The sequence below is a fragment of the Podarcis muralis genome, chromosome 6, assembly GCF_964188315.1.
Source record: "Podarcis muralis chromosome 6, rPodMur119.hap1.1, whole genome shotgun sequence".
NCBI lineage: Eukaryota > Metazoa > Chordata > Lepidosauria > Squamata > Lacertidae > Podarcis > Podarcis muralis.
In genome coordinates this window covers 2,179,908-2,207,795 of record NC_135660.1, presented here as the reverse complement: position 1 = coordinate 2,207,795, position 27,888 = coordinate 2,179,908, and the positions used below count along the sequence as shown (strand labels likewise).

General features: G+C 49.4%; 1 protein-coding gene across 1 annotated transcript in view; it reads right to left on the bottom strand.

The window, feature by feature from the left end:
- P3H2 (prolyl 3-hydroxylase 2) overlaps positions 1–27,888 on the bottom strand; it is a 117,641-nt gene that overhangs the window by 22,494 nt on the left and 67,259 nt on the right. Inside the window, exons 2-6 of the mRNA XM_028731831.2 lie at positions 22,341–22,487; positions 20,001–20,190; positions 7,359–7,490; positions 4,000–4,142; positions 2,669–2,758 (exon numbers count right to left, since the gene is read on the bottom strand). Of these exons, the coding sequence (XP_028587664.2) occupies positions 2,669–2,758; positions 4,000–4,142; positions 7,359–7,490; positions 20,001–20,190; positions 22,341–22,487 (702 nt within the window). The remainder of the gene's footprint in view (positions 1–2,668; positions 2,759–3,999; positions 4,143–7,358; positions 7,491–20,000; positions 20,191–22,340; positions 22,488–27,888) is intronic.

Here is a 27,888-nt window from a genome sequence, read left to right as displayed (position 1 = left end):
AGGTAAAGGGACCCCTGACCATTAGGTCCAGTCATGGCCGACTCTGGGGTTGCGGCGCTCATTTCGCTTTACTGGCTGAGGGAGCCGGCGTACAGCTTCTGGGTCATGTGGCCAGCATGACTAAGCCGCTTCTGGCGAACCAGAGCAGTGCACGGAAACGCCGTTTACCTTCCCACCAGAGTGGTACCTATTTATCTACTTGCACTGGTGTGCTTTCGAACTGCTAGGTTGGCAGGAGCAAGGACCGAGCAACGGGAGCTCACCCCGTCGCGGGGATTGGAACAGCCGACCTTCCGATCGGCAAGCCCTAGGCTCTGTGGTTTAACCCACAGTACCACCCACGTCCTGCTAAGAAGGAGGTAAAAAGGTAAAGGTAAAGGACCCCTGGCAGTTAAGTCCAGTTGCGAACGACTCTGGGGTTGCGGCGCTCATCTCGCTTTATTGGCCCAGGGAGCCGGTGTACAGCTTCCGGGTCATGTGGCCAGCAGGACTAAGCCGCTTCTGGCGAACCAGAACAGTGCACGGAAACGGCGTTTACCTTCCTGCCGGAGCGGTACCTATTTATCTACTTGCACTGGTGTGCTTTCGAACTGCTAGGTTGGCAGGAGCAAGGACCGAGCAACGGGAGCTCACCCCGTCGTGGGGATTCGAACCGCTGACCTTCTGATCGACAAGTCCTAGGCTCTGTGGTTTAACCCACAGCGCCACCCGCGTCCCTCCTATCATTCCTACTGAAGTTGAAAAACGTCCCAATTCATTGGAAAAAAATCTGGTTACCTTAATTTATATCCATTCTGAACATATTGCCGGACAGCTCACAGACTAGCAGGTTAGCCTGAAATCCCCTTTCTTCATTTACCTGTTTAGCCAGAACTGAGGTGATGCTGTTGTCAAATTGATGCTTTCCAGCATATTCTGTGTTGCCCTCCAATATTTTCCTGGCCAGATTTTTGTCATTTGGTGATTTTTATTTTTATTTTTCTGAAAGCTGCAACTGCAGTGCAAGCCTGCTCTCCATGACCAGCTGACATGCTATTGAGTCCTTAAAGTGTTACTGTGCCTTTATTGAGATGAGGGAAACCCTGTATCGGGAAATTCCTTATGTCTAATGTGCTTTTTATGTGCTGTATGCCGCCCAGACTGGCTGAGGAAACCCAGCCAGATGGGCGGGGTATTAATAATAATAATAATAATAATAATAATAATAATAATAATAATAATAATAATAATTTAGAAGCTTCCTCCTTGCAGCTTATGCCTGGCATTACTGATAAATATTAAGTACTCCTTAGCTCCTGATTGTACTTTCCGTTTGAAATAACAAAATTAACAAATGAGACCGCACCCCCATCCCAGAAAGCAGCACTCTCGGGAAATAGGAACTGAGTAGCCGATTAGAAGGTTGGCAGTTCGAATCCCCACGACAGGGTGAGCTCCCGTTGCTCGGTCCCTGCTCCTGCCAACCTAGCAGTTTGAAAGCACGTCAAAGTGCAAGTAGATAAATAGGTACTGCTCCGGCGGGAAGGTAAACGGCGTTTCCATGCGCTGCTCTGGTTCGCAAGAAGCGGCTTAGTCATGCTGGCCACATGACCCGGAAGCTGTACGTCGGCTCCCTCGGCCAATAAAGTGAGATGAGCGCCGCAACCCCAGAGTCGGTCACGACTGGACCTAATGGTCAGGAGGTGCCTTTACCTTTAATTTAGGAGTAATTGAGAAGCTATGCCTCAGTAATGCCTTAGTAAGGCACATCCTGTCTGGACTACTGCAATGCACTCTACGTGGGGCTGCCTTTGAAAAGAGCATAGAAACTTCAACTGGCTGCCAAGCCCTTGCGAGAACAGCTGTCCTGGCTACAGGTCTGTTTCTAGGTGTAGGTGTAGTTTTTTTTTTAGTGGTTTTATGCGTCCCCCATTAGGGAATGCCTTGAGTCCCCCATTAGGGAAAAGGAATGGTTATAAACAAATATATTTGTGTGTGTGTGTTGATGCCAGGAAGACGCAATATGGGCAGACTCCAGGAAAAGGGAAGCATATAATCAGAGTTGCAGGGGACCCTTTTCTGGCTGAAACTTGTGAGTTCAACTTACAGAAGGGCCTTGGAAGGTCGCTGCTAGATATTATAGCACTGTGTTAAGTCCTGGGTGGACTCTAAATTCTGCTTCTCAGGAAAGCATTACTCCAGTGGTGGTAAATCGATCCAGTTTGAGAGCAACCATAGTAAACAGGTTTCCAAAGAGGGATTATGCAAATTCCTGGAGCCCCAGTGAACCGCCAGCTCTTCCTGTTAAATGAAACCTACATGTTCAGAGGCAATATATGTAAACTCTGAGCATGAGATGGTGGGGGAATTTCAGAAGGGAGTGGCTGTTTTCAGAATGCCAAGCTTATGAGTTTGGGGAGACATTTGGCTGGGCATTCTCTGAAAGCAAATACTTTACCTGAAGGGCCCTGGGACTGATCCAGCAATGTTCTTTGCATAGGTGACCTGGCAAACATTCCTTTCAGTGTGCAAAATGCCTCTGCAAGTCTAGATTTATCTCCTGCAGAACCCGGCCTGGCACGCCAAGGGACTTGATCAAGGCATTTCAGGAAGCGCCATGGCTTGGTACGAATCCAAATCTCAACCTCTTGTGTCTGAAAGTCCATGCCTCACACTCGCTTGCACTTACCGGCTCTGTGTACAAGAAACCCAGGCCAGCTGCTCCTGTCCGCAACAGGTACGATTCCAGCTTATGCCGCCTCAAGAATGTCACAGCTTCCTGAAACAACCAGGAGAAGGACTTAAAACCAGGCTGGTTGCGGAAAGAGCTCTCATAATTGATAATTAATAAGAGCATTGTTTTCAAATAAATCCACGAAGAAGTTCTTTTTTTGCTGCCAAGGTGAAAGGAAGAACTTCCTTTGAAAACAAATTCAGCAACTGCGCTGATCTCAGGGACTCAGTAGCCAGCCTCTTTTCCCATTATTTAAATAATAATAATAATAATAATAAATTATTTATACCCCGCCCTCCCCAGCCAACACCGGGCTCAGGGTGGCTAATTGTATAAAAACAATTGATTAAAATACAACATAAAAACAAGATTAAAATACAGCATTAAGATGCAGCCTCATTTCAGTAGAAACTCAAATCAAAAACTTTTTGGGGATGAAAACGTCAAATCTTCACCAAGCCCAGGGGAAGATGAGTTGAGGGCAACTGCTCCCACTGGGCTTTTTCAGATCAATAGGCATGGGGGGGGGGGTTTGAAGCCTCTGAATAAATAGATCACCTTTCAAAATGACTCAATAGCCTTTACAGAGTACAAAAGAACAGGCAGGGGCATAGGAAGGGAGGAGGCAGTGGGGGCGGGCTGCCACGGGTGCCCTCACTGAGGGGGGTGACATTTGGCGTGCCACCCGCCCGCCACTCCCAAGCCTACCCTGAGCCGTCAGGGGAGGGGGCAGAGCTGTGCTGCCTTGCCTGTGGCCTTCCCCCCTCCCCCTTCATTTTGACAGCTCTGGAGAGGCTTGGGAGTCGCGGGGAGCAGTGCACCATTGCCCCCCACTCCCAGGCTGCTTCCTGGGGGGGAGAGCCTCCCCCGAGCTGTCAAAAGGAAGAGGGAAGGGAGGAAGGCTGCTGATAAAGTGGCGCGGTTCCCCCACCGCCGCCGCCCAGGAAGCAGCTTGCCATGGGCAGCTTGCTTCACCCCCCATGGGTGTCTCGCCCCCTGGGATGCTCGTCATGTGCACAGCACATGCACAGCATGTGCACTGCTCTGAGTGCCGGAGCAGCTAGCTCCACCTCTGCGAACAGGTCCTTGCCCCCAAGGAGTTTGCAATATACAGTTCAAGACATGGGAAACAGTGGAATTGAGGCAGCAGGGCTAGAAAGAATATGCATAACCAGTTACATAAGGAGAGCTGATGCGCTGAAGAAGCATCGGTGTTGGCTTGGTTTGTATACCTGCAAAGGAGATTTCTGACAGCCAGCGGCCGATTCCACATATCGGCTTCTTACCTCTCTAGGCTTGATGCTCGCCAAGTCCACAAGCCCTTCCAAGTTGACTTCATAGTAGCTTTCGTTGTCCAAGACGTCTTCATCGTCCGGATGGAACAGGAGGTAAGACCTGGTGCACTCCAGAGCTTTGACGTAATCGCCCACTGAAAGAGTGAAGGAGAACCCTTTAGACTGGCCAGAAATTTCACCTGAACTTTGCTGCCTCCTCCTCTGAGGAGAGCTTTGGACAGGGAAATTTGCTGCTGCAACCGCAGAAGATTTAAGGAATTTAAGCAAAAACAAAAAATGTATCAGTCCCACTCTCTTTTATTTTTCCTGCATGTCTGGAACTGCAAAAATGGTTGTGATGGAAGGGAACACCTAGCAGGCCAGAATTTGTGACAACCGGGTCTGCCGCATTCTCGTGAATTGTGCAGGTCTGAGCTACAGGCTGGAAGTTCAGGAGTCCAAGAAGCCCATATGCCAAATTAAGGCGATGGCATGTTCCTCCCCATCCTATTTCCAGCAGTGGTGCAGTGGTTAGAGAGCTGGACTAGGACCTCAAAGTCTTCTGGTTTCACTTTAGAACAAGCCACGGTTTAGTGTTGGGTACAAACTCCGTGAACCGCGGGTTGTTCTAAATAAAATTAGTTAAGGCAAGCCAGGATCAAACAATCGTTTCTAACTAGAGTGAAAAACAAACACAGTTCTCCCCTAAGTTTGTACGTAACAAGGAACTGTGGTTTGTTCTAAAGTGAAAGCTCTCCTCTCGTGCACAACTTGTCAAAATCCATTGTCAAATAAGTACAATAAAGGAACTGGAGGCCCCTCGACTGTCCTCGGGTCCAGTATTGGACCACTTCGACCGGATATCCCCAGCCGATGTGGACAGACTCCTCCGAGCTGGAAAGCCCACCACCTGTCCTCTCGACCCGTGCCCGGCTTGGCTGATTAGAGCGTGTCCAGACGAGGTGCGGGCCCTCCTGGGGGATATCATCAATTTGTCCCTTGGCACGGGGACATTCCCAGGGGAACTGAAGGAGGCAGTGGTGCGTCCGCTCTTAAAGAAAACATCATTAGATCCTTTAGATCTATCCAATTACCGCCCGGTTTCGAATCTTCCGTTCCTGGGTAAGGTGATTGAGAGAGCGGTTGCTGAACAGCTTGGTGGGTTTCTGGATGAAACATCGGCTCTGGATCCATTCCAGTCCGGCTTCCGCGCTGGTCATGGGACCGAGACGGCTCTGGTTGCCCTAACAGATGATCTTCGTAGACAGCTGGATCGAGGCGGGTCGGGGCTGCTGATTCTTCTAGATCTATCAGCAGCTTTCGACATGGTCGATCACGAACTTCTGGACCACCGCCTTGCCGACGTGGGGATCCAGGGCACAGTCCTTCAATGGCTGCGCTCGTTTCTCTCTGGTCGGGGACAGAGGGTGGCGCTTGGGGGGGGAATTGTCATCGCGCCACTCCTTGGTGTGTGGAGTACCTCAGGGTGCGATACTCTCCCCGATGCTTTTCAACATCTTTATGCGCCCCCTCGCCCAGCTTGTTCGGAGTTTTGGGCTGGGTTGTCATCAGTATGCCGATGACACCCAACTCTATCTGTTGATGGATGGCCATCCTGACTCGGCCCCAGACACACTGACCAGATGTTTGGAAGCTGTGGCTGGATGGTTACGTGGGAGCCGGTTGAAGCTAAATCCTTCGAAGACAGAGGTCCTGTGGCTGGGACGGGGCGATATGGGATTGGGGGGGCAACTCCCATCTCTTGCGGGGGCGCAATTAGTGCCAGCACCGTCCGTTAAGAGTTTGGGTGTAATCTTCGACACCTCCCTTTCCATGGAGGCGCAGATTGCAGCTATAACAAAGGCGGCATTTTTCCATCTCCGCCAAGCTAAGCAGTTGGCTCCTTACCTCTCTCGCCCTGACCTAGCCACTGTGATCCACGCGACGGTCACCTCCAGACTGGATTATTGTAACTCGCTCTACGTGGGGCTGCCCTTGAGACTGACCCAGAAACTCCAGCGGGTGCAGAATGCTGCAGCAAGACTCCTTACGAGGTCTTCGCTGCGAGATCACATTCACCCGGTGCTATACCAGCTGCACTGGCTCCCGGTGGAGTACAGGATCAGGTTTAAGGTGCTGGTTTTAACCTTTAAAGCCCTATATGGCCTAGGACCCTCGTACCTACGGGACCGCCTCTCCTGGTATGCCCCACAGAGAAACTTACGGTCTTCAAATAAAAACATCCTGAAGGTCCCAGGCCACAGAGAAGTTAGGCTGGCCTCAACTAGAGCTAGGGCTTTTTCGGCTGTGGCTCCAACCTGGTGGAACACTCTGTCACAAGAGACCAGGGCCCTGCGGGACTTGACATCTTTCCGCAGGGCCTGCAAGACAGAGCTGTTCCACCAGGCCTTTGGCCAGGGCACAGCCTGACTCCCTCCCTTGGCAATCTTTGCGGAGCTCTGGCCCAATGGTTGCTAGTGCCTTGAATTAATTAATTTTTATAATGAATGATTTTAGAATGTTGTTTATGTTGTACTTTTGTACTGTTTTATTGTTGTTAGCCGCCCTGAGCCTGGCTTCGGCTGGGGAGGGCGGGATATAAATAAAATTTATTATTATTATTATTATTATTATTATTATTATTATTATTATTATTATCTATTTTGTTGTTTTTTGAATGAGGATTTCGGTGGAGGTCTTTCTAATTTCCATGTGGGTGAAAAGTGGGGGAAAATGGCCAGTTGTTGGAAATTTCTATGGGTTTTGTTTTGTTTTTGCAGAGTTTTTTCATAATGCATATAAAACAGAGAGAACAGTGATACGTAACAACAGATGAAAATCAAAAGATGAAAGGGAAACTATAAAACAGACACATAGAATGAGTAGATTAGAGATAACAAAGTCCAAGTAAAGACCACCAACACTGTCAGTTGAGTATGTAATGAAGGAATGCCAAATCATATGATAAGAGACTGGAGTTTCTAGCCCTTGTTGAAATATCAATTTATGCCTACTTTTCTTCATTATAGCTCTATTCCAGAGTGAGTGGTACTCAAGTGCCCATTGTAAGATTTGAGGCTGTTTTTCATTGAGTTGAAATTACTATTCGAGATGCCAAGGTCATACATAAGGCTAATTCTTTTGCAAATATAGCTATATTGGTATCATCAGAAATATTCAGTAATCTTCATTGGGGACAAGGGAAATTCTGGTTCTGATCTACTCTGATTGGGTGCCAGCCACATGGGTATTGCTTAACACAAGCAAGATAACTCCCTGGACCCATGATAGCTTTGGGTTTTTTGGTGGTCATCCCGTCGCTCAGGGAAACATCAGAACTGAGGCAAGAAGTCCAGAAAGCCAAGCTGTACCTCTGTAATAGGCGAATTGCAAGAAGTCGTAATGGAGGGGAAGGAAGTTGTCGATGGGGGAGAGTCTCCCGGGCCGCGTCGCCAGCTCCCTCACGCACTCGTGTTGACACACCAGGACTTGCATGTAGTGATCTGTGAAGAAAGAGCAAAGGACAAATCTCAAACAGGAGGAAGGAAGCAAAAAACCTGTTATGTACTGAAGTTCTCACCCTGGGTCAGCAGGGGGATACTGTAGATAGTTTAGTTTTCACTCAGGTCCACATATGCAAATAAGGAATTGAAAGTGACGTTCAGTGATTGGATAGTTACAGAAAGTTGTTACTGTTGCTTTGTAGTTGAGCTCTACATAAGCAGGTTGGCTGAACCCTTCAGTTCAGTTCTGTTCTGGCCTGTGAATAAACAAGAGCTGTTTGAAGAATGGCTGTGTTGTCTGGTATGCTCACCAACAACCTAACAAAAACCTCAGCTTCCTGCAATCTAATGAGGAATAAACAGCAACACAAGAAAAGCAACACTGTTGTTTAATAAGCATTGGTTTGTTACTCAACTTCAAAACCTTCTACACTGAAGGAAAAGAATTTAGGAGAAAGTACAGGGGACAGACTATATATTATGGTACAGACTATAGCTAAATGCTTCCTTTCAGTCTATTTCAGCTGCTTGGGCGCATGAAAATACACTAAAATCTGGCATAGAAAGTTGGAAGGGACCCCAAAGGTCATCTAGGCCAGCCCTCCTAATGCAGGAATCACAGCTGAAGAATGCTTGACCAATGGCCATCCAGTCTCTTGCTACAAACCTCCCATGAAAGAGACTCCATCACCTTCTTGGGGAGTCCAGTCCACTGTCCAACATCTCTAGATGACCCCCAGTGTACCTTCCAACATCCTATGATTCTCTTCTTCATTGGAGGTTTTTAAGCAAAGATTGAATGACCATCCCTCAGGGATGACCGAGTTGAGATTTCTGCATTGCCAGGGTTGGACTAGATGACCTTCGGGAGCCCCCTCCAGCTCTGTAATTCTATGATTCTATGTCATATGGGGTTTTATAGGTTTCTAGTGCAGCCTTCCCAACCTGGTATAGGTTACGGTGGCTCTGCTCAGCCTCCTCAGTAAGTGACAGCTGTCATGGCCTGGGACTTGGGCTCGGACTCGGAACCAGAGGAGTCTCAGTCCGCACTGGATCCTTTGCCTCACTCAGGCATCATCTGAACCAAGTCTGGGGCCTGATCCTGAAGAGCCCCAGTCTGCACAGGTTCCCCTGCAACAAACCCCAGCTGGGCCGAGTCAGGGGCTTGAGCCTGCCCTGGCTCCAGATGCGGGGATGACCTCGTTGCCTCCAGCTGGGCCATCACTTGCTGCTGCTCCACTACAGGTTGGGTCAGGGGAGGCTGAGGTGGCCCCTGGGTCTAATAACCCACCAACGTCTCCCGAGCTGCAGAGACTGAGGTCTGAGAGAAGGAGAGACCTGAGTACTCGCAGGAGGAATGCTCGCCTTTGGGTGAAACAGGGAGATGAGTCGCCGGGGGATCAGGACTGGCCGATACCCTGGCAGAGATAAAAGGCTGTCGGACCCCGCCCCAGGTTGCGGGAGCAACATTGCTGAATGCCAGATCCTGCACCTGTCCTTGCCTGGTTTCCTGCCTTGGCCCTGCCAGACTGACTCCTAGCAGAACCTTCGTTTCTGGACCAGACCTGGACTGCGTTTCACGGGTTACCCCCAGGCCCAGCACAACAGCAATGCTCCTGAAAGCCTGTTGCTGGAAATTGCAGGAGGGGAGAGTAGCTCTCGCACTCAGGTCCTGCTTGTGGGTTTGCCTTTGTGGCTTCCGGCTGGCCCCCGTGAGCACAGGAGGGACCACTGGCCTGATCCTGCAAGCTCCACTTATGTTCTCATATTGTGGATGTCCACTCGCATTTCATTCAACTGATGAAATGAAAACAAGGTTAAATATAAGTGTTAAAACTTGGGAACGGGTGGGGGGGGGGATCCCATATGCAGACCGACTTTGTATTTGGGGTCAACCTCAGCAGGAAGGCATCACTCATCATCTGCTAGCCTGCCCCCTAAATAGAGACCCAAGAGATCGCTTTCTGAAACCTTTGTTCGCACAAGCAAACAGGCACGGTCCGGTTTCTTTTAAGGGACAATGATATTTCCATAACACAGAGAGAGGCCCCTCTATGCACTCTCTGCAAAAGAAATCAGGAAAAACGAGTTAGATAAAAGCACTATAAATTGTTGTGGTGATTCGGAGGTTTAATGTGAAATCAAGCTGGATTTCAGCTTGTTTGTGTCTCTCTTACATCGCGGATGTTGGCAAATTGGATTTTCAGAAATTGGAACTGCCAGAGATGCAGAAGGGAAACCACGTTTTAATGCTCAGGAACCTGTCAAAGCATTTTTTTAATATTATGGGTTTTTCCCCAATTATGGATATACAGTCAAACCTCAGTTGTCGAACGTCATCTGTTCCGGAAGCCCGTCCGGCTTCCAAAATGTTCGAAAACCAAGGTGTGGCTTCCGATTGGTTGCAGGAGTTTCGTGCACTCAAGCGGAAGCCATGTCGGACGTTCAAAAACTTCCAAAAAACCTTCAAAAACCAGAGCATTTACTTCTGGATTTTCAGCTTTCGGGAGTCAGAAGGTTCCAAAACAGAGGCGTTCGGGAGTCGAGGTTTGACTGTACAGTGATACTTCGGGTTACATACGCTTCAGGTTACAGACTCCGCTAACCCAGAAATAGTGCTTCAGGTTAAGAACTTTGCTTCAGGATGGGAACAGAAATTGTGCTCCGGCAGCCCGGTGGCAGCAAAAGGCCCCATTAGCTAAAGTGGTGCTTCAGGTTAAGAACAGTTTCAGGTACCCGAGGTACCACTGTATGTTCTGAATTATTTTATTAATACTATTGCCTAACAGACAGACTGATGGGGATCATCAGTCTGGGATGGTAGTCCTTCTAGGAGAAGGAAACCTCCACTGCCTTGTGGGATATCCTTGGAAGAATAAAAGTCTCACGAGTAAACTCTACACGAATCCTGAGCGTAGTCCCTAAGGTGGTTGGGTGGCGTCTTGTATATCTCCTTCGGGTAACTCCTGCGGCCAAGATGGTGCCAAACGTCTTACTCTGCTTTCCTCTGGACCCCACTCGATTTCCTCGACATGATACAATTTACAATAATCTTTGCATTCTACAGTCTCCTCAAATCATCTATATATTCTTATTATCTTTCCTTACTCATTTTTCTTCCATCCAGTACTTCGCATTTTAATCTAGGCATATTAGCGTATCTTTTTTTGAGCAGTATTTTGCCATATACTCATCAAAACATTTCCAACAGGGAGGTCACTTTGGTTCTGCTGACACAGCAGTATGTCTTCGCCCAAAACTTGCCAAAAACAAAATTGCCTAATACAAGTTTCTTGTGGACTTTGGTTAGAAAAACAATAAACTTATGACCTTATGGGTAGGGAGGCATGATGATGCTCATGATGATCTATAAGTGTTTTGTTTCCTTAAATTAAGTCCCTTCCCGTGGGCGGGGGAAGCAACTAATGATTTTTGTCAAAATGGCATTTTCTTCCAGCTGCAAAATGTTACGCAGAAGAGGTTGTGAGCCACCCGCCTTCTGCAGACTGTTGGTGATGGGAATCAGATGAAGTGTCGCAATCCCCCGAGCCGAAGGTCAACAACCAGCCATAATTCAAAAGGAGCTAGATAAACAGAAGGCAATGCGCGGGGCTTAAGTTACTCTCATCAAATCTCATTGATTTGCACTCAAGTAAACAGGCATGGGATACGGGTGGCGCTGTGGGTTAAACCACAGAGCCTAGGACTTGCCGATCAGAACGTTGGCGGTTTGAATCCCCGTGATGGGGTGAGCTCCCGTTGCTCGGTCCCTGCTCCTGCTAACCTAGCAGTTCGAAAGCACGTCAAAGTGCAAGTAGATAAATAGGTACCACTCCGGCGGGAAGGTAAACGGCGTTTCCGTGCACTGCTCTGGCTCGCCAGAAGCGGCTTAATCATGCTGGCCACATTACTTGGAAGCTGTACACCGGCTCCCTTGGCCAATAAAGCGAGATGAGCGCCGCAACCCCAGAGTCATCCACGACTGGACCTAATGGTAAGGGGTCCCTTTACCCTTAAACAGGCATCAATTGGGATGGAGAGTCACTTCCGTACTTAGTCTGCCCTCTCCTCCTCAACTCAGGTAGGAGGGACTTTCTGAACAGCCACAGGGAGGATGCATTTGTAGTCTGAGCTTTGTCCCCTCTGAAATATCATGCCCCCAAACACTTAAGGGTCTTGTGTTTTAGGTAGGAGAAGGGCAAAGGAAGACTTTGTCAAGTGCCCAGACTTTGGGGCCACTGTGACATCAATCACTTTCCCCTCCTCCCAAGTTTCTGCAGGATTCCAACTCCAGAATATGAAACGCTTGCTCTGAACTCCTTTCTACTGAACTGAAAGGCTGCCCCTCAGCCAACAGGTCCCCACAGATCATCCTCCTTGAAGAGAGGAGCTTGAAAATCCTCGCAAGACGACACACAACCCTCTGTCTCTAACCTCTTCGCCCCCCACCTGTTGGGAGTGATGTGCAGGCAGCAAGAAGAAAGGGCAAAATGCAAAGTGAAACAGGGAGATTAAGCCCTGCCTTTCCATCTTCCCCTTGCCATCTTTCACTGCCCTAGAGCCATGCCACCCTCATGACTCCTCACCGCACCCTGTCTGAGCTGTGTTGCCTTCTCCTGACTGATTGTGCCCTTGTCTCCCTCCACCCACCCTGGAAACCTTTTTTATGCAGCTGGCACCCACAAATCGCATTGCTCCTGCCTGCCTGCCTGCCTGCCTTCTCAATGGATCGTGGCCAGCAGGAGGCTTTGAGCTTGGCCATCATGTCATCGCCAATTTCTACCTGAGCACACAACCAAGACTAGTGCACATTAGCAAACTTGATACGGTTATACATGCAGTTTTATTATGTTTTGTGGTGTCCCTGCAATGCACAGCGAGGGGGGAGGGATCATGGCGATGATCTAGTGAAAGTGGAATTAGGGGGAGTGGGATGAGGAGCGGGGGAGTGATCCAGAGGGACAATCAAGGAGCTAAGTGGAGGCAGATTCTCTCTTTCCTGATTCTCAGTAATGCACTAATCCCTCTGTACTTTGCAATGTTTGGGGGAGCATATGGAAAATCAGGCTTTGCACGCCCACGGACAGCTCTCCAAATCTCCCCTTGAAGAAACAGGGGAGTGGGTTGAATTTCTGCTTGAGCTGATGGCAAGGAAGGGGCTGGAATGTCCTGCAATAGCCAAGCAGATGTGTTTGGCTTTTGCTTCAAGCCTGTGTTTGTGCCTTAAATGTTTAGGCAGATACAGGGAGGCAGCGAGGGAGATCGAGTCGCAAGTCCATGAATCGGGAAGGCCACTGATGGGGATTGCTGACCTTGGCTCAAGGATGGGCAGGCTGCCACGCTCTGTATGTAAGCCTTCCTGTCCCTCCGACTGGGGAAGCAGGAAGCAAGGGAAGAGAGCACAGCCACAGCTCTTCTACCTTCACCCTTCCACGCTACCCTTGCGGGAATTCAGCTAACAGCAGCAATGAACCTTTCGGTTTAGCAAGCTGCGTGAAGCAAATCCGGGCTCTTGCTCATAGTTCTAGAGCTCTCACAAAGGCTGCAGTTCAAGGAGAGGAAGAGCTGGAAGCTGGACTCTCCCTGCAGCCTGGTGGATTAGCCATCGCTGGATGAGGAATGGGAAGAGGCTGGTGGAAAAGCTGGCTCCTGCTTGCCTTTGGTTACCATTTGGACACAAGGCCAGGGCATAGCTGTCAACTTACAGATTTGAAAATAAGGGACCAGCAGCCAAAATAAGGGACCTGCAGCCTCACCTGTTCCAAGCACTCCAGTCTTCCTGTCCTCCTGCAGTCTGGTCAAACTCATGCTCCGAGAACACTGTCCAACCAACTTTGTAACCAGAGGTTCAACTGAATAGAATCTGAATCACATGCACCACAAGGCCTATGCAGCCTCAACTTAAGATGGCTCCCCGGCCTGGCTTTGCACTGCAAAGTTTGCAGCAGTACGTGCAACAAAATGGCGTCCAGCATTCAAAAACCCCCTCCGCTTGCATTAACACGGCATGCAAGCTCCACCCCCCAGTCGTTCTTAGACTCCTTATTGGGTGAGCAACGCAGCCAAGCAACACAGTTGGAGCCTCCCTCCTCCCTGGCCGGCAGGGAGGGAGGGAGAGGAGCTGCTTCCTTTGAAATTTAAGGAACATCATTTAAGGGACATCCATCAATAAGGGACAGCAGCGGGACTTGGCCCTGGAATAAGGGACTGTCCCTTCAAATAAGGGACACTTGACAGCTATGGGCCAGGACAGCTGGAACTCCAAAAGTCTCCAAGAGAAGGAAAGGGAAAGACTGTAGTCTCCCTACAATTCCTTCTCTGCATGTTTTCAGTTAGTATCTCTTAAAGGTTAAGAGTAAGCCACTTCCGCCTGCAGATTGGGGGAATCCCCAGCCACGTCAGCCCCTGGCCAGCCAATCAGCTGGCTCTGTGGGCATGGCCTGCCCTATAAAGGCAGGACACGCTAGGGATCTCCCTCTTTTTACGCCTACCAGCTATTCCTGTTTCCCACCCTCCTGCCCTATAAGGTTTTTGTTCCTTGACCATGCTATGGACCTTGGTTGGTCACCATTGAGGGGCCTGGTAGGAATTTTTCCACTTGGCAAATTGGCACCAGCCACTTGGTTTTTGCCTACCTGATAGCAAATCGTCACAATTTTCTTGGTATTGGCGGTTAGGCATTGGTATTGTTTTGTAGATGGAAGAGGGGAGGAAGCGCCATCACCTGCCCCACATATTGAAGGGTAGTCCAGTAAAGGATTCCGGGGGGCGTGGCCCTGTCTGAAGCCTGGGGAGGTGAAGGCCTAAGGCACGCCCCCTATTGGTGACCCCGGGGGAGTTCCTAGTTGATGTGCATCAGCAGGACTCCCCCTACTGGAGATTGACCCTTCCCGGACTTCCAGTGGACGGGCTGAAGTCAGATATAGTCGGTTAGGACCAATGCCTAAGCCAATACCGCTCATCACCTGTAACCAATAAAGTTGTGGCCTTATTTAGCCCATCAACCTTAATAACTGGGTCGTGTGTCTTTATTTCCACTGGGCGGGGGGCGGGAACCTGCCACGCAAATAGGCTTAAACCAAATGAATGCAAATCTTCTACTTTCAGGGCACTTCCTTGTGTAACCACCACAGGACCCACAAGAGCAACTTTCTCCTTCTGAGGTTTCCAGCAACAGGCATTCAGAAGCATCACTCCCTCCAACTGCGTGGCAGAGCAGAGCCAGTAAGGCTAGAAGCCATCGATAGCCCTCTCCTCTTCCATGCTTTTGTCTATTTTAAAGCCATCCAGGCTGGTGGCTGTCCCTGCCTCCTGTTCCAAAATTCAGGACCACTGGACATCCACGAGTGAAATCCTGACATTACTGAAAATGTGGACTGACAACATGAAAGCTTGCCACCGTAAAGAACTTTGGGCATGGATGTCTGCTGATGCTAGGATTTCCATAGCTCAGCAATGGAAAACCTTTTTAAAAACCACCTCCATTTGTCTTTGTCGTATAAGAACTTATGGACTTTGGCTATTGCGGGGGAAATAACACATAAACTGTTTCCAGGGCGACAAAGGATCTAGAATGCTTTTATGTCATCGGGCGAGATTTTATTTCCTATTCTTCAGACATTCGCCATCCACACCAGCTCAGGAAATGTAGAAGATTATTTTTTTAGTATGCTGTCTGTTATTATTGCCTGTATTATGTGCAAGGAAGTTATCTCAGTTGTGGTGATGATCATGTCAAGGTTGTGGGTTCAACCCCAAAAGGGAAATGTTCCTGCATTGCAGGGAGTTTGACTAGGCGATCCTTAGGATCACCTACAATTCTATGATTCTGATGATGAGGAGGATGAGGATGATCCATAAATTTATTTTCCTCATGTTGTACACCGCCCTGGGATCTTTGGATGAAAGGGAGGTATATAAATCAAATATCTCAAGGGCTGTCACAGGGAAGAGGGAGCATGCTTGGATTTTCCTGCTCTGGAAGGGTGGGACTCGAACCCATGGCTTCAAGTTACAATAAAGGAGATTCCAATTAAACATTCAGAAGAACTTTCTGACAGTAAGAACTGTCTGACAGTGGAGCGGACTCCCTTGGAAGGTGGTGGACTATCCTCTCCAGAGGTTTTTAAGCAGAGGTTGGATGGCCATCTCTGGCTGCAGTTCTGGCATTGCAGGGGCCGAACAAGATGACTCTTGTGGGGGGGGTCCCTTCCAGTTCTACTATTCTATTGTAGCCTGTGACTAAGAATGGAGAAAAGCAATGACAAACCTAGACAGCATCTTAAAAAGCAGAGACATCACCTTGCCAACAAAGGTCCGTACAATTAAAGCTATGGTTTTCCCAGTAGTGATGTAAGGAAGTGAGAGCTGGACCATAAACCAGGCTGATCGCCAAAGAATGGATGCTTTTGAATTCTGGTGCTGGAGGAGACTCTTGAGAGTCCCATGGACTGCAAGAAGATCAAACCTATCCATTCTGAAGGAAATCAGCCCTGAGTGCTCACTGGAAGGACAGATCCTGAAGCTGAGGCTCCAAGACTTTGGCCACCTCATGAGAAGAGAAGACTCCCTGGAAAAGACCCTGATGTTGGGAAAGATGGAGGGCACAAGGAGAAGGGGATGACAGAGGATGAGATGGTGGGACAGTATTATCAAAGCTACCAGCATGAGTTTGACCAAACTGCAGGAGGCAGTGGAAGACAGGAGTGCCTGGCGTGCTCTGGTCCAGGGGGTCACGAAGAGGCGGACACCACTAAATGACTAAACAACAACAACAAGAATGAAGAGGGCAGCCAAACCCCTTTGTCCAAGCTCTGAGCCCCCCTCCTCCCACAACATCTTAAAAGAACAGGCGGTGGCACAGAGAGGTCAAGGAGGGCATCTGCAGAGGAGCTGCAAAGCCAACCCAAGTGGAGATGAAGAGGATGGAGGGGAGCAAGCTGGCCCCCACCTGGGAGGAAGAGGGAGAGCCCCTGCCTTGTTATCCTCAATCACCAGGCTCAGCCTCCTAGTAGCCCACAGCTTGCAGGAACCTGGACTGCTTCACGCCTGTGGTTTGCTCCTTTGAACGGCAGCTTTCATTTTCCATAGTAGCAGCAGCCGGAGGAGAGATAAATAAACCCCAGCCCTTCTCCTGGCCCAGCTAAATAAGCCTCCTCCAGCCAAGCGGGCCTTGAACCCTCGCCAGTGTTTTCCCCCAACGGCCAATCAAGCCATTTATGATGCTCTCCATCCTTAACCCTGCTGGGCTGGTGGCCAAGGAAGAAAATGTTTCGCTCGGCAGATTTTGGATCTTCGCACGCTGGTGGTGTCCTTGCACAGGACTCCGGAGCGCTTGCCAGTGGCTACCTAGGGAAGGAGAGGGCTAAGGAGGCGACCTTTGCAAGCAATGCCAGCCCTTGTGACTGGCAGGCAGCACAAAGCCCCCAGATTGGCTGGGGCTCTAGCGTGGAACCAGACCCACCACGGAAACCATGCAAGATTGGATCAAGGAAGAGATAGGAGAGGAAGATGAGATGGTGTCAGGGGCCGGCAGTTGTCCTTGAACCCAGGCCCAGTGTGTGCATTCTCCAACCTACTTCTAGATTACTGCAATGCACTCTGTGTGGGGCTTCCCTTGGAAGCTGAAGTTAGAGCAGAATGCTGCAGCACGATTGCTGACAGGAGTGAAGCCTTGCCTCCTCCATATAACCCCTGTACTCAGAGAGCTCCACTGCTTGCTCATTTGCCACAGGGTCAAGTTCAAGGTGTTATTATTAGTATATAAAGCCCTTAAACGGTTGGAGGATGGATAGAAGCTAACAGATTGAGGTTGAATCCTGAAAAGACAGAAGTATTGTTTTGGGGGGATAGGAGGTGGGCGGGTGTGGGGGACTCCCTGGTCCTGAATGGGGCAACTGTGCCCCTGAAGGACCAGGTGCGCAGCCTGGGAGTCATTTTGGACTCACAGCTGTCCATGGAGGCGCAGGTCAATTCTGTGTCCAGGGCAGCTGTCTATCAGCTCCATCTGGTACGCAGGCTGAGACCCTCCCTGCCCACGGACTGTCTCACCAGAGTGGTGCATGCTCTGGTTATCTCCCACTTGGACTACTGCAATGTGCTCTACGTGGGGCTACCTTTGAAGATGACCCGGAAACTACAACTAATCCAGAATGTGGCAGCTAGACTGGTGACTGGGAGCGGCCACCGAGACCACATAACACCAGTCTTGAAATACCTACATTGGCTCCCAGTATGTTTCTGAGCACAATTCAAAGCGTTGGTGCTGACCTTTAAAGCCCTCAATGACCTCAAAGGCCCAGTATACCTGAAGGAGCGTCTCCACCCCCATCGTTCTGCCCGTACGCTGAGGTCCGAGGGACTTCTGGCAGTACCCTCACTGCGAGAAGCCAAGTTACAGGAAACCAGGCAGAGGGCCTTCTCGGTAGTGGCACCCGCCCTGTGGAACGCCCTCCCACCAGATGCCAAAGAGAAAAACAACCACCAGATTTTTAGAAGACATCTGAAGGCAGCCCTCTTTAGGGAAGCTTCTAATAATAATAATAATAATAATAATTTATTATTTATACCCCGCCCATCTGGCTGGGCCTCCCCAGCCACTCTGGGCGGCTTCCATAAAAACCAAAAATACAATAAAATATCACATGTTAAAAACTTCCCTGAACAGGGCTGCCTTAAGATGTCTCTTGAATGTCAGGTAGTTATTTATCACTTTGACATCTGCTGGAAGGGCGTTCCACAGGGTGGGCGCCACTACCAAGAAGGCCCTCTGCCTGGTTCCCTGTAGCTTTGCTTCTCGCAATGAGGGAACCGCCAGAAGGCCCTCGGCGTTGGACCTCAGCGTCCGGGCAAAATGATGGGGGTGGAGACGCTCCTTCAGGTATACTGGACCGAGGCCGTTTAGGGCTTTAAAGGTCAGCACCAACACTTTGAATTGTGCTCGGAAACGTACTGGGAGCCAATGCAAGTCTTTCAAGACCGGTGTTATATGGTCTCGGCGGCCGCTCCCAGTCACCAGTCTAGCTGCCGCATTCTGGATTAGTTGTAGTTTCCGAGTCACCTTCAAAGGTAGCCCCACGTAGAGTGCATTGCAGTAGTCCAAGCGGGAGATAACCAGAGCATGTACCACTCTGGCGAGACAGTCCGCAGGCAGATAGGGTCTCAGCCTACGTACCAGATGGAGCTGGTAAACAGCTGCCCTGGACACGGATTTGACCTGTGCCTCCATGGACAGCTGTGAGTCCAAAATGACTCCCAGGCTGCGCACCTGGTCCTTCAGGGGCACAGTTACCCCATTCAGGACCAGGGAATCCTCCACACCTGCCCGCCTCCTGTCCCCCAAAAACAGTACTTCTGTCTTGTCAGGATTCAACCTCAATCTGTTAGCCGCCATCCATCCTCCAACCGCCTCCAGACACTCACACAGGACCTTCACCGCCTTCACTGGTTCTGATTTAAAAGAGAGGTAGAGCTGGGTATCATCCGCATACTGATGAACACCCAGCCCAAACCTCCTGATGATCTCTCCCAGCGGCTGCATGTAAATGTTGAAAAGCATGGGGGAGAGGACAGAACCCTGAGGCACCCCACAAGTGAGAGCCCAGGGGTCTGAACACTCATCCCCCACCACCACTTTCTGAACACGGCCCAGGAGGAAGGAGCGGAACCACTGTATAACAGTGCCCCCAGCTCCCAGCCCCTCAAGACGGTCCAGAAGGATGCTATGGTCGATGGTATCAAACGCCGCTGAGAGATCCAGCAGAACTAGGAAACAGCTCTCACCTTTGTCCCTAGCCCGCCGGAGATCATCAACCAGTGCGACCAAGGCAGTTTCAGTCCCATGATGAGGCCTGAATCCCGACTGGAAGGGATCCAAATGGTCCGCTTCTTCCAGGCGTGCCTGGAGTTGTTCGGCAACCGCTCGCTCAATCACCTTGCCCAGGAATGGAAGATTTGAGACTGGGCGATAGTTGGCCATCGTGGCCGCATCTAAAGATGGTTTTTTAAGAAGCGGTTTAATAACCGCCTCTTTCAGCGGGTCTGGGAAGGCTCCCTCACGGAGGGAAGCATTCACCACCCCACGAAGCCCATTGCCCAGTCCTTCCCGGCTAGCTTTTATAAGCCAGGATGGGCAAGGATCCAGGAGACAGGTGGTTGGTTTCACTCGTCCAAGCAGCCTGTCCACATCCTCGGAGGTAACAGATTGGAATTGATCCCACTCAACTTGACTAGACAGAACTAATGTTTAACAGACTACTGTATTTTAATACTTTGTTGGAAGCCGCCCAGAGTGGCTGGGGAAACCCAGTCAGATGGGCGGGGTATAAATAATAAATTCCATTCTATTCTATTCTTAAACCCTTCAGACTAGTTAGCTCACATGTGCCCCTCAACTACTTGAATCAGCCCACCTGACCCTGTCACAAGGGGTTGTGAAATACCCCCTGTATTCTGCATTTGAAATAAATCAATACTTTAGCGTGGCCGCACCCGCACTCTGAAACTCCCTACCTGCGATCCCTTCGTAGAGGGTGGCCTTATAGTCCAGGTATTCATAGTCCTCAAATTTCTGTGATCCTTCGCACAAGACCCGGCACTCTGTATCAGCCACGTGGTAGCCCCTCAGTGCCCTCTCCAGGAACTCAATAGCCGCGTCATACTCTTCTTTGTCGTAATGCTTCACTCCCAAAAGATAGTCCTCCTGTAATACCAAAAGAACATTAAGGGCATGGAAAATAGTTTAACTGTGTGCTGTGTGAAAAAGGACTCCATTTGATCTGTACAGAATCTTCCAATACTCAGATTCCTTCAACTAGGGCCAGGGCCTTTTCAGTACTGGCCCCGACTTGGTGGAACGCTCTGTCCCAAGAGACCAGGGCCCTGCGAGACTTGACATCTTTCTGCAGGGCCTGCAAGACAGAGCTGTTCCGCCTGGCCTTTGGTTTGGACTCAGCCTGACCCTTCTGTTTCCCTCCCCTTATGGTTTTGATCTATGGGCTACTTTTAAAATGAGGCAGCATTTTAAATTGCATTTTAACCTGTATTTTAAATTGGGTCCCCCATTATGTTTTTACTGTAATTTTACTGGTGTTAGCCACCCTGAGCCTGGCTCTGGCCGGGGAGGGCAGGGTATAAATAAAATTTATTATTATTATTATTATTATTAAGGCTCATTGGAGTTCTAGTGTTAGAAGAGAGGGAGCAAAACTCTATCCATTTCCTCCATGCCACGCATGGTTTCATAAACCTCTATCAGGTCACCCCTTCATCTACTTTTCTCTAAACCAGTGATTTTCAACCCATGTGCCATGGCACCCTGGGTCGCCTTGACTGATGGTCAGGGGTGCCAAGGGCAACGGTGTCCTCTGTCCCTCTTTCCTTCCCTCTGATGCCCTCTTGCATCTCTGTCTCCCAAAGGCTTGCACAGCTGTTTGTTGCAGCAGCCCTGGCTACAAGCTCTGCAGGTGAAGGATGCCTCTGGGGCTGGCCGTGGGGTGCTGGTTGCCAGGAGCTGAGCTGGCCTCGGAGTAAGCAAGCAAGCAATCAGGTGAGGGAGCCCAGTTTGCCAGTCTGCCAGCCCTTGCCGTTGGGAATGGACAGACAAGTCCCAGGCCCTTGTGGGGCAGTGTGAGGAGGCAACTCTCCATGGGGCAGCTCAGAAACCAGGGGCAGCAGCAGCAGCTGCCCAGAGGACTCCCAAGGAGAGGGGAGAGGAGGCCGAGGGAACACTCCACAAGGGGGGGGGGGGTTTGAAAAAGGGTGAGGGGCTGCCAGCTCTATGTGCAAGGGGTGACCTAACTGGGCTCCTGAGCCCCACAAGGGTGCCGCAGAAAGAAGGTAGTTGGACAAGGGAGTTGTGGACCCCAAAAGGTTGAAAACCTCTGGCCTGAACTAAATAGTCCCCAGTGCTGAAGCCTTTCTGCACAGGGAAGTCACTTCACCCCCTGATCAGTTTGGTTGCCTTGTCCTAAACCTTTTCCAACTCGACAATAGCCTTATTGAGCTGAGGCGACCAGAACCCTATGCAGTACAGTGGTACCTCGGGTTACATACGCTTCAGGATGAGAACAGAAATTGTGCTCCAGCAGCGCGGCAGCAGTGGGAGGCCCCATTAGCTAAAGTGGTGCTTCAGGTTAAGAACAGTTTCAGGTTAAGAACGGACCTCCAGAACGAATTAAGTACTTAACCCGAGGTACCACTGTATTTCAAATGTGGTCGCACCATAGTTTTGTATAAAGGCGTTATGATACCGGCAGCTTCATTGTCAGCCTCTTTCCTGAAGATCCATGCCATGAAAGAATGAGCCTTAGGAGCAAGATGTCACTGATGGAGACCACCAAAGAGGGGGACCCACAAAATGCAAGTGAGACAGTGCCAGAAGTCCAGAGAACCCACGGCTCATTGGCAGATGACTTATTTTTTGAGCCAAAGACCCCACTCTGCATCCTCAGAGAGGCAAGGTAGAATCTCCTTGAGATCCTTGAGACCTGCTACTGGTCAGTATTGGTCACCAGCCTCTTAGATGCAGGGCAGATTCAGAAAAAGAAAAAGAAACCCATCCATTTCTCCTCACTCCCTAGACCTAGATGATGTCCTCCACATATTTTGGACCACAGAAAGCATCCACCTTGGCCAACACAGCTGATGGGGACATCTCAGGATGTGCTGGAGCCTCCAGAGAGCATTTGGTTCACCTTACTGAAACTCTTTGAGCCTCCCATGTCAACCCACCAAGATTTAGCCCAACCAGGATCCCACCAGATTTGCACCACGTTGTTTCTGGTGACATTTCAATGGTGGTTGTGTTTCAGATCCGTAAAGCGGCCCAATTTTGCTCTTTGGCAACGTTACCATGTGCGGTCGGGCCTCTCGGTCGATGAGGTCCACCTTCCCCGCCGAGGTCCTGTAATTCTCCAGGTCTTGCTGAACCTCCATGTGCTCCGGGTTCGCCAGGAAGAAGGTGTGGGCTGCATCAGCTGCCTTGTCCAACTGGCTGAGCTGCAAAGGAAAGGAAAAGAAAGAGGCTTTGAGGCTCCTTGCAAAGTGCTCTGAGGTTTTCTACAAATAAGTAGTGCATAAATTTTATGACATAAAGAAGAAAGAAAGAAAGAAAGAAAGAAAGAAAGAAAGAAAGAAAGAAAGAAAGAGCGTGTCTGCTCCACAGCAGATCCCAGAGGGTTGGTTTATTTATTTACACGAGGCCAAAATGAAGTACAATGAAAACACCATGGGTGGGATTCAAGCAAGTTTTACTCAAAGTAGACCCAACAGAATGAATGAACATGACTAAAGACCCTAATGCACACTACTTTTATAGCAGTATTATAGCATTTTAACCAGTCATCATTTATTATTACAGCTGTCGTTGTTGTTGTTGTTACATTTATATACAGTGGTGCCTCGCAAGACGAAATTAATTCGTTCCGCAAGTTTTTTCGTCTTGCGATTTTTTCGTCTTGCGAAGCACGGTTTCGGGAAAGTTTTGGAAAAGCTTCAAAAATCACCAAAGTCTTCAAACACCTCAAAAAAGGCTACCACACCGCGTTCTATGAGTTGCTCCTCGAAGTCAAGTCACAACTGTATTAACGGTTTTAAGAAAAAGGAAAGAAACTTGCAAGATGTTTCTGTCTTGCGAAGCAAGCCCATAGGGAAAATCGTCTTGCGAAGCAGCTCAAAAAACAAAAAACCCTTTCGTCTTGCGAGTTTTCCGTCTTGCGAGGCATTCGTCTTGCGAGGTACCACTGTATTGTCCTTCCTCTGAAGATCACAGGGACCACCTGTGAGCCACATGAGCCTCAAGTGACAACAGTGGAACTAGAATTACCCGCTAGCAGACTTGAAATTTATGGCATGTTGTACACTGAAAGATAATTATATGAAAATTATATGGGATTTGACTCCTAGTAAGTTGGCAAAAATGTATAGGACAAGTTCAAATACCTGCTGGAAATGTAAAGAAAAAGAAGGGACCTTTTATCATATGTGGTGGACTTGTCTAGCAAGGAAAGCTTTCTGGGAGATGGTATATAATGAAATGGGGAAAAAAAAGGTTTTGAATAACTTTTGTTAAGAAACCAGAAGTGGTTTTATTAGGAATTACAGGTACCGACATTCCAAAGGAGCAGAAAAGACTTTTCATGTCTGGAACAACAGCCACCAGGATGTTATTAGCCCAAAGGTGGAAAGAAAACAGTCGCTACCAGAGAGGAATGGCAAACCAAGCTGTTAAACTACGCCGAAATGGCAAAACTGACTGGAAAACTCAGAAACCAAGAGGACAAAAACTTTATAAAAGAATGGGGAAAATTTAGAAGTTATTTAGGAGACCACTGTAAGCAGATGGAAACATTGGCAGAACTTTGATTTCACTTGTAGCGTAAAAATTACCACAGAGTATGGAAGAAAATGCATTTCTAAATGTTCAAAACGGGAGCCTATGGGGGGGGGGGGAGAGAGAAGTCCTGAGATTCAGAGGAATCTCTGTATATGGATAATATAGATTTGGATCTTTATAACTTTGTATTTGTAAAACCAAATGAAAATGATTTCAAAAACAAAACAGAATTACAGGGGTACCTTGGATTAAGAACTTAATTCATTCTGGAGGTCCATTCTTAACCTGAAACTGTTCTGAACCTGAAGCACCACTTCAGCTAATGGGGCCTCCCGTTGCTGCCGCGCTGCCACTGTGCGACTTCTGTTCTCATCCTGAAGCAAAGTTCTTAACCCGAGGTATTATTTCTGGGTTAGCGGAGTCTGTAACCTGAAGCATCTGTAACCTGAAACGTCTGTAACCCGAGGTACCACTGTACCCCCAAGCTGGGTGTCCCTGGACCTCCAGACACACTGCCCAGGGAGGTCACATTGCTGCTACTAACACACCGGTTTGAATTCACCCCTGGAGGTATACTCCATTGTCTCATGAGACAGTCAGAGGCCAACAACTCTGTGTTGTGGTAATTCCCAGACTGGACTACTGCAATGCGCTCTACGTGGTTCTGCCCTTGAAGACGACTCAGAAGGGTCAATTGGTCCAAAATGCAACAGCCGGACCCCTGGCTGGGGTTCCATTGAGATCTCATATAACCCCCTTTTGAAAAACAGCTGCATTGGCTACCAGTTCATTTCCAGGCACATTGGTGCCCAAAGTCCTTATCCGCTCGGTCTTCTTTACCGTGGCCTTCTGACACCTGAGGTGCAAGTTTTCAGAGCCCACCTTGTTTTTATGAGTGTAAGTCTTTAAAATACACACACAACCGAAATGGTTTTTCATATTGTCTTTTAATGTTATAACCCACCCAGGACCTCACAGCAGAGGGTGGGAAATAAACAAATAAATATCATAATAAGGATGTCCTGATGGGAAGGGGCAATGCCAGAGTGAATGCACCAAGCGGCGCAGATTCCCTCACAACCTCTGGGCTACGGAGGTGTCCCTGAAAATGTGTTGCTTTTCGGAAACGGGAAGCAACTGCCAGAACTCATAAAACGGGCTGTTTGCTTAACTGGCAGCGAGAGGCGTCTCGCCTTGTACTGTACATGCAGTTCAGCAGAGCTCTGGGAAAACAGTGGATTAAAAAAACAGGGGTACACATCCCAACGTTGGGCTCGAACCCACAACCTGAGATGAAGGGCTGTGATTCTGCACCAGATCATCTGCTTTGCATGCGAACAGCATAGCTGTCAAGCGTCCCTTATTTGGAGGGACAGTCCCTTATCCCAGCGCCGTGTCCCGCTGCTGTCCCTTATTGATGATGTCCCTTAAATTTCCCGGGTTTCAAAGGAAGCAGCTCCTCTCCCTCCCTCCCTGCCGGCCAGGGAGGAGGGAGGCTCCAACCGTGTTGCTTGGCTGCCCGCCCCGCCCCCCTCCAGCCTCCTCTCACCAGACTCGGCCCCCGGGAGCCCCTCCCCGCCGGGACTGGCAGGAACCTCGGGCCCTTCCGCCACCATCCTCCTTGCGGCCGCCAAACTGAGCGTCTCTGCCTGGGGCCTCCCCTCTGCCCGCCGCTCCCACTAGGCCGTACTGCGGCTGTGCCGCCGAAGGACCCATATGAGATGGGCAGCCTGGCATGGCCTATGAATTGCTGAGGAGCCTTGGGAGGAGAGTGAGGGCAACCATAGAGAAAGCAGTTCAGAGAGAGGAGGAAGAGGAGAAGGCGGAGGTGCGGGCAGGTATTCCAAGGGCTACAAGGGAAGGACCGCAAGCATAGATTTGTAGTGGTAGACTAGCATATATGGTCTGATCTGCGGGTTTACTTTGGGCACTATTCCCCCCCCTTCCTCCCACCCCGCCTGATGGAACTGAGAGCTGCAGATGGAGCATGACAGAAAAGATACAGAACTGCAGCAGCATCTTCGTAGCTTGGACTTCATTTTGCACGAAAAGTGGTTGCTGCTTGTAGTTATTTAATTGCAGTGTTTCATCGGCTGGTGTCTTGAGCAGCAACCTCTGGAAACGAAGGGCTAAAAACCGGCACTGCTCTCCAAAATTATCTGGTCCCTTTTAACTTCGTATTTCAGCTGGTTGACTAAAATCCCTTATTTTGGCTGCTGATCCCTTATTTTCAAGGCTGCTGGCCCCTTATTTTCAAATATGTAAGTTGACAGCTATGGCAAACGGTCCTTCTGATTTCAGTCCCAGGCATTTCCAGAGCCCTTGTCCCAAACCCTGGAAGGCTGCTGCCAGCAGAGTGGACAGAACTGAGTTAGATGGGCCAATGGGTCCAACTCCGTACAAGACAGCTTCCTGTGTTCCACAACCTCTTGAAACTTGGAGAAATCCGGAGGTTTTTCTGCAGCAGCACTTAAGAAGGAATGTGGCCGTCGCTGGCAGCGAGATCTGCTAAGAGCACCCTGGTGGTTATCAATTACGCACTTGCTTCCCTTCCTCGCTTGCAGTGCGAACTTCGTGTTCTGCGCTGAGCACGTCCAGGCAGGGCTCTGCGAGGCCAGGAAAGAACCAACCCAGAGCTGAGCACGGCTGCCCCACCTTGTACCTCCAGGGCATTTTCTCCCTCCCGCTCGAAAACCTCAGCCCCTTTTCTTGACTCGCCTGAGCGCTTGGCATTTTTGGAGACCGCTTCAAACGATTTAAGACTTCTCATCCTGGAAAGCATGGGACACAGGTGGCACTGTGGGTTAAACCACAGAGCCCAGGATTTGCCGATCAGAACACTGGCGGTTCAAATCCCTGCGACGGGGTGAGCTCCCGTTGCTCGGTCCCTGCTCCTGCCAACCTTGCAGTTCGAAAGCACATCAAAGTGCAAGTAGATAAATAGGTACAGCTTCCAGGTCATGTGGCCAGCATGACTAAGCCGCTTCTGGCGAACCAGAGCAGTGCACGGAAACGCCGTTTACCTTCCCGCCGGAGCGGTACCTATTTATCTACTTGTACTGGTTTGCTTTCAAACTGCTAGGTTGGCAGGAGAAGGGACCGAGCAACAGCTCACCCCGTCGCGGGGATTCGAACCGCCGACCTTCTGATCTGCAAGTCTGAGGAGGGCTATAGATTGCAACAAACCAGGATGGCTCTGCTCTGCCTTCACCGTCAGAGGCAGCGATGCTTCTGAAGGCATGTTCCTGGAAACCACAGGAGGAGAGAAGAGGGCTCTTGTTCTCAGATCCTGCTTGTGGCTTTCCCATAGTAGGTATCTACTTGGCCTCTTTGAGAAGAGGATGCTGGACTAAATGGGCCCCTGGCCTGATCCTGCAGGGCTCTTCTTACATTGCAATGGTGCTTGTGCTCAGGTAGCAAGACTGCTTGCAGATTGTCAAAAGGAGGAGTATTAAGCAGGCTTAATCTCCTGCCGTTTTCCTTTCCTTTCCTCAGACAGCCTCCCAACAGAGATTTGATAAAAGAGACACAAGATCTACCCACCCTGGAAGAATGGCAGATGAAAGTGATGGACTACATGGAACTGGCGGAAATGACCGGCAGAATCCGAGACCAGGGAGAAGAGTCGGTGGAAGAAGATTGGAAGAAATTTAAAGACTATTTGCAGAAATACTGTAAAATTAATGAATGTTAAAATCATAGAATCATAGAATCCTAGAGTTGGAAGAGACCACAAGGGCCATCGAGTCCAACCCCCTGCCAAGCAGGAAACACCATCAGAGCACTCCTGACATTTGGTTGCCAAGCCTCTGCTTAAAGACCTCCAAAGAAGGAGACTCCACCACACTCCTTGGCAGCAAATTCCACTGTCGAACAGCTCTTACTGTCAATGATGTTGGATTGAAAATAAGCGGTATTGGTAATAAGATTAACAAGAATATGCAAATACGGATTGATAATGGATGAAAATACATAGTTATAATAGGTTAAGATATTGAGTAAAGATAAATGAAAGAGGGTAAGGATTTGCTGAAATGATTTTCTAAACGGGAATACAAAAAGGGG